The sequence below is a fragment of the Glycine max genome, chromosome 9 (assembly GCF_000004515.6).
Source record: "Glycine max cultivar Williams 82 chromosome 9, Glycine_max_v4.0, whole genome shotgun sequence".
In the NCBI taxonomy this organism is placed as follows: domain Eukaryota; kingdom Viridiplantae; phylum Streptophyta; class Magnoliopsida; order Fabales; family Fabaceae; genus Glycine; species Glycine max.
In genome coordinates, this window is record NC_038245.2 from 33,338,765 (window position 1) to 33,342,018 (window position 3,254).

The following is a 3,254-nucleotide window of genomic DNA, read 5'->3' on the forward strand; positions in this document are numbered from 1 at the left end:
TCATTATTTTAGTTAGAAGTAATTTTTTCCCCAGTTGCTTCCTTAGTCTTGACTCCGGACTTATCTATGCTTTTGTATTCATCTTTTTTTGTTGATTAATCTAAAACCTGCTAGTATAACTAGAGGCATTAGACATGAGGAACAGATGAATATGAAGACCCCAAATACAAACTAATATATTAGTGGGCCTTTAATAATCCCATGACTTAATTGGGTTTCAATTCAGTGACACCATGGGACCCGAAGTGTGTAGCATACGGAGTTGAATTGGTTTCAACTTTGAAAATGGTGCTCAACTATACTCGGGGAAATTCCATGATTTGAAGACCATTCAAACATCTGCTATGGTCAAGCTGTTGTCAAGGCTCAACAGAAAAGCTTCTTAAACCTAACGATCAGAGTTAGGTTAAATACAAGATAAAGGTGGCTTTAGATCGAGATATCATCAGTTTAAATCTTGAAGGTAGATTGAAGACCATGGATAATGAACAGGTTGTACAATTGTTAGTGATTATTTCTTGGATTAGTGTGGATGGTTTCAACATTGTGATATTCAGGTGTCATTATTCTGCCGAGGATGGATATTTTCAAGGAGATAATATGTAGATGGAATTGGTGCCTTTTGAAATGCATCTTGAACATAACTCTTATTTTTGCTCTAAATTTATGAACATTTTTTATAATTAATTTACGCTTATATTTAGATCCCACCTAAACATTTACACGATCTTTAATATATATGCGTGTGTTACACACGGGAAAATTTTGGACCATTTCACAATTTGTGCAACTCATCCTTACACAGATGTTAATATTCTGTAGTGTTCCAATTTGATATATTTAGCAGCATGCAATTAACAATTTTCTTCTAAATTTTTTTTTTTATACAAAATGGAGTCAGACGATCACTAAAGGCAATTAGAGTATTAAACTATTAAATTTTTAACACAATTGCATTTTCTTGACTCAAATTCCAAACCACAAGAACAATTCCTTGATAAGTTATACGTTCAGTGGTAGACAAAAAAAAACTTAAATGTTCACTAATTTTATTTGACTAAGGTTGAAAAAGTCAAGAAATGGGTAGGAACTGGCTAAAAGAACTGGCTTGATAATTTATCTATACATAGCAAAAGGTTACAGCTTACAGAGAAGCTCCTACAGCTCGTGTGTGAATGTGAATCCTCTGCAAGAGCATTTTTTTATCCTTCAAGAGAATCAATTCACAAGATCCTCTGGTTGTTTGCAGCAGATAAGTGCAACATGCTGCTTCTCTGGTTTTTTAGTTATCTGAAGTATTTATTGATCCCACAAGTAGAAAATTCTTTGTACAAATCCCCAAAGGACTTAGATTGCGCAGAGTTCTTGTTGACTGGAGCAGGTAAGTTCAACCTGGGATGCAGTACTTTCTACAGCCTGCCACCACTCCTCATCTTCATCAATTACCTCCTGCTTTTAACATATTTTATGAAACTAATATTCAGTGTTATTTTCATGTGGCCAATTAAGAAAAATAAAACATCTTCAGCACAATCATGCTCTAGGACAAAGGCCTTTCTTGTGACAAGTTTTGTTGGGGGAAAAAACACCATTTGGGTGGTGACTTCTCTCTTTAAAAGAACCCCCTTTTATACATCTTGCATTCTAATCTTGACGATGTCTAGGGTGCGAAAGTTAAACAACTTTCGCACCGTGCGAAATGAAAAGTATTTGCAAAGTAATCAACGTGAACCGTCCGATTAGCGAAAAGAAAATCTAACGGTCCTTATTTATTCCTTGCTACCGGTAGTAAATGAATGCCTCGTTTTCTCCGTCTGGTTTCCCCCACGCGCGATTGAAGAGCCAAAGCGTTCCTCGACTACTTTTCTGCTTTCCTCAAAAGGTTTTTTCAAAAGCAAAGGAAACAATCAGCCCCCTTTTGGAGAACGACGGGTGGGTTTGTCTTCTTCGTGCGCTAATTCCATCGTGGAAGATTCGATTTTTGAAGCAAAGCAGTTGGGTGCTCATCATTTGGTATCAGAGCTCAGTTTTGTTGCAGAACTACATTCAAGTTCCATTATGTTGGTCCAAAAATGATAATAACTTGTTTTGTTGCAGAACTACATTCAAGTTCCATTAAACTACCACATCAATTGGTATCCCAAATACCCAACTTATGTGGTCCTCAATGTTAACGGCGACGAGTTTTTTTTGTCAGAGTTCGAAGCTATCAAAACAAAATATATTTTGCAGATGGGATCAAAGAATTCAGAAGCGCCATGAAGGTTTATGAAAATATGGTGATCAGCGCCGCAGACAAAAATACTACTTTTCATGTCTCCTTCACAACTCCTGCCTATAGACAACTATTGGCAAGCCGCAACAGCCGAGGGTTAATATAGTATTACTCCTATATCGGATTTTGATTTCAGTTTCACAACATTAACCACTGTTATCATTCTAATGTAGGTGCTGCCACCGGAGGCTTTGAAATATGTCTTTAATAAAAATAAATATAAACGATACATGAAGGTGGAACGCAGTAGTCGTAGGCGTTGCCTATGGAAGATTAACGTGCAAAACGGCGTCCCTACTCTTGCTGACCCATGGTACCAGTACTTAGCGGACAATGATTTAATGTCCGGAGATGAGGTGGTATTTTACTACGCGTTCAAGAAACATGGATGGGACATCCTGTATAGGAAGCAGCTGATATGGGATGACGACGAATCCGATTGAAGTTCATTATAATAGTTTATTTTCTGTTAATTTACTTATTATATGAATGTTTTAATTTAATAGCCTTCGGCTAACAAACAATGTCTCTTTCTGGTTACCATTAGTCCTGCATTATGGTACTTTGTTTTGTTATTATTATCATGGTACTTTTTTTCCGCCTAACAAACAAGTTAATTATATTAATTGTGGAGTTATTATATTACTCTTGTTATTGCTACTTTTTATATTCGTCAATTGATAATCGTTATGGCATTTAATGTAGCACGTATCTAAAAATTCAGCAAATATTGCCTTTACTCATAAAATGTAACTATATGTGTTTAGAACTTGTGGCCTTAAGTCAAGGTCACCAATAATAATAGAAAATAAATGTTGCTATTGTATGTCTTGTACCCTGAAATTCACGTCATACAAATTATTCCTAAAATTATTTGTAATATTTGTGTTCTATCCTTCAAATGACTTCCTCAATAATAAACTTCGGACTTTGGTATACAAAGAAAAAACTATAAACCAAATTTATGGTAAAGTCCGAA

The 3,254-nt window shown here is 35.6% G+C and overlaps 1 protein-coding gene across 2 annotated transcripts in view; it reads right to left on the bottom strand.

Annotated features, from left to right (window-relative positions):
• Positions 1–926: 926 nt before the first annotated feature.
• The window catches only part of LOC100789800 (DNA-directed primase/polymerase protein), a 10,176-nt gene continuing 7,848 nt past the window's right edge, over positions 927–3,254 (bottom strand). Inside the window, exon 14 of one of the 2 annotated variants that reach the window (XM_003533097.4) lies at positions 927–1,452. In XM_003533097.4, the coding sequence (XP_003533145.1) occupies positions 1,348–1,452 (105 nt within the window). In that variant the 3' untranslated portion in view covers positions 927–1,347. The remainder of the gene's footprint in view (positions 1,453–3,254) is intronic. The other variant, XM_006587204.3, reaches the window with a different exon arrangement.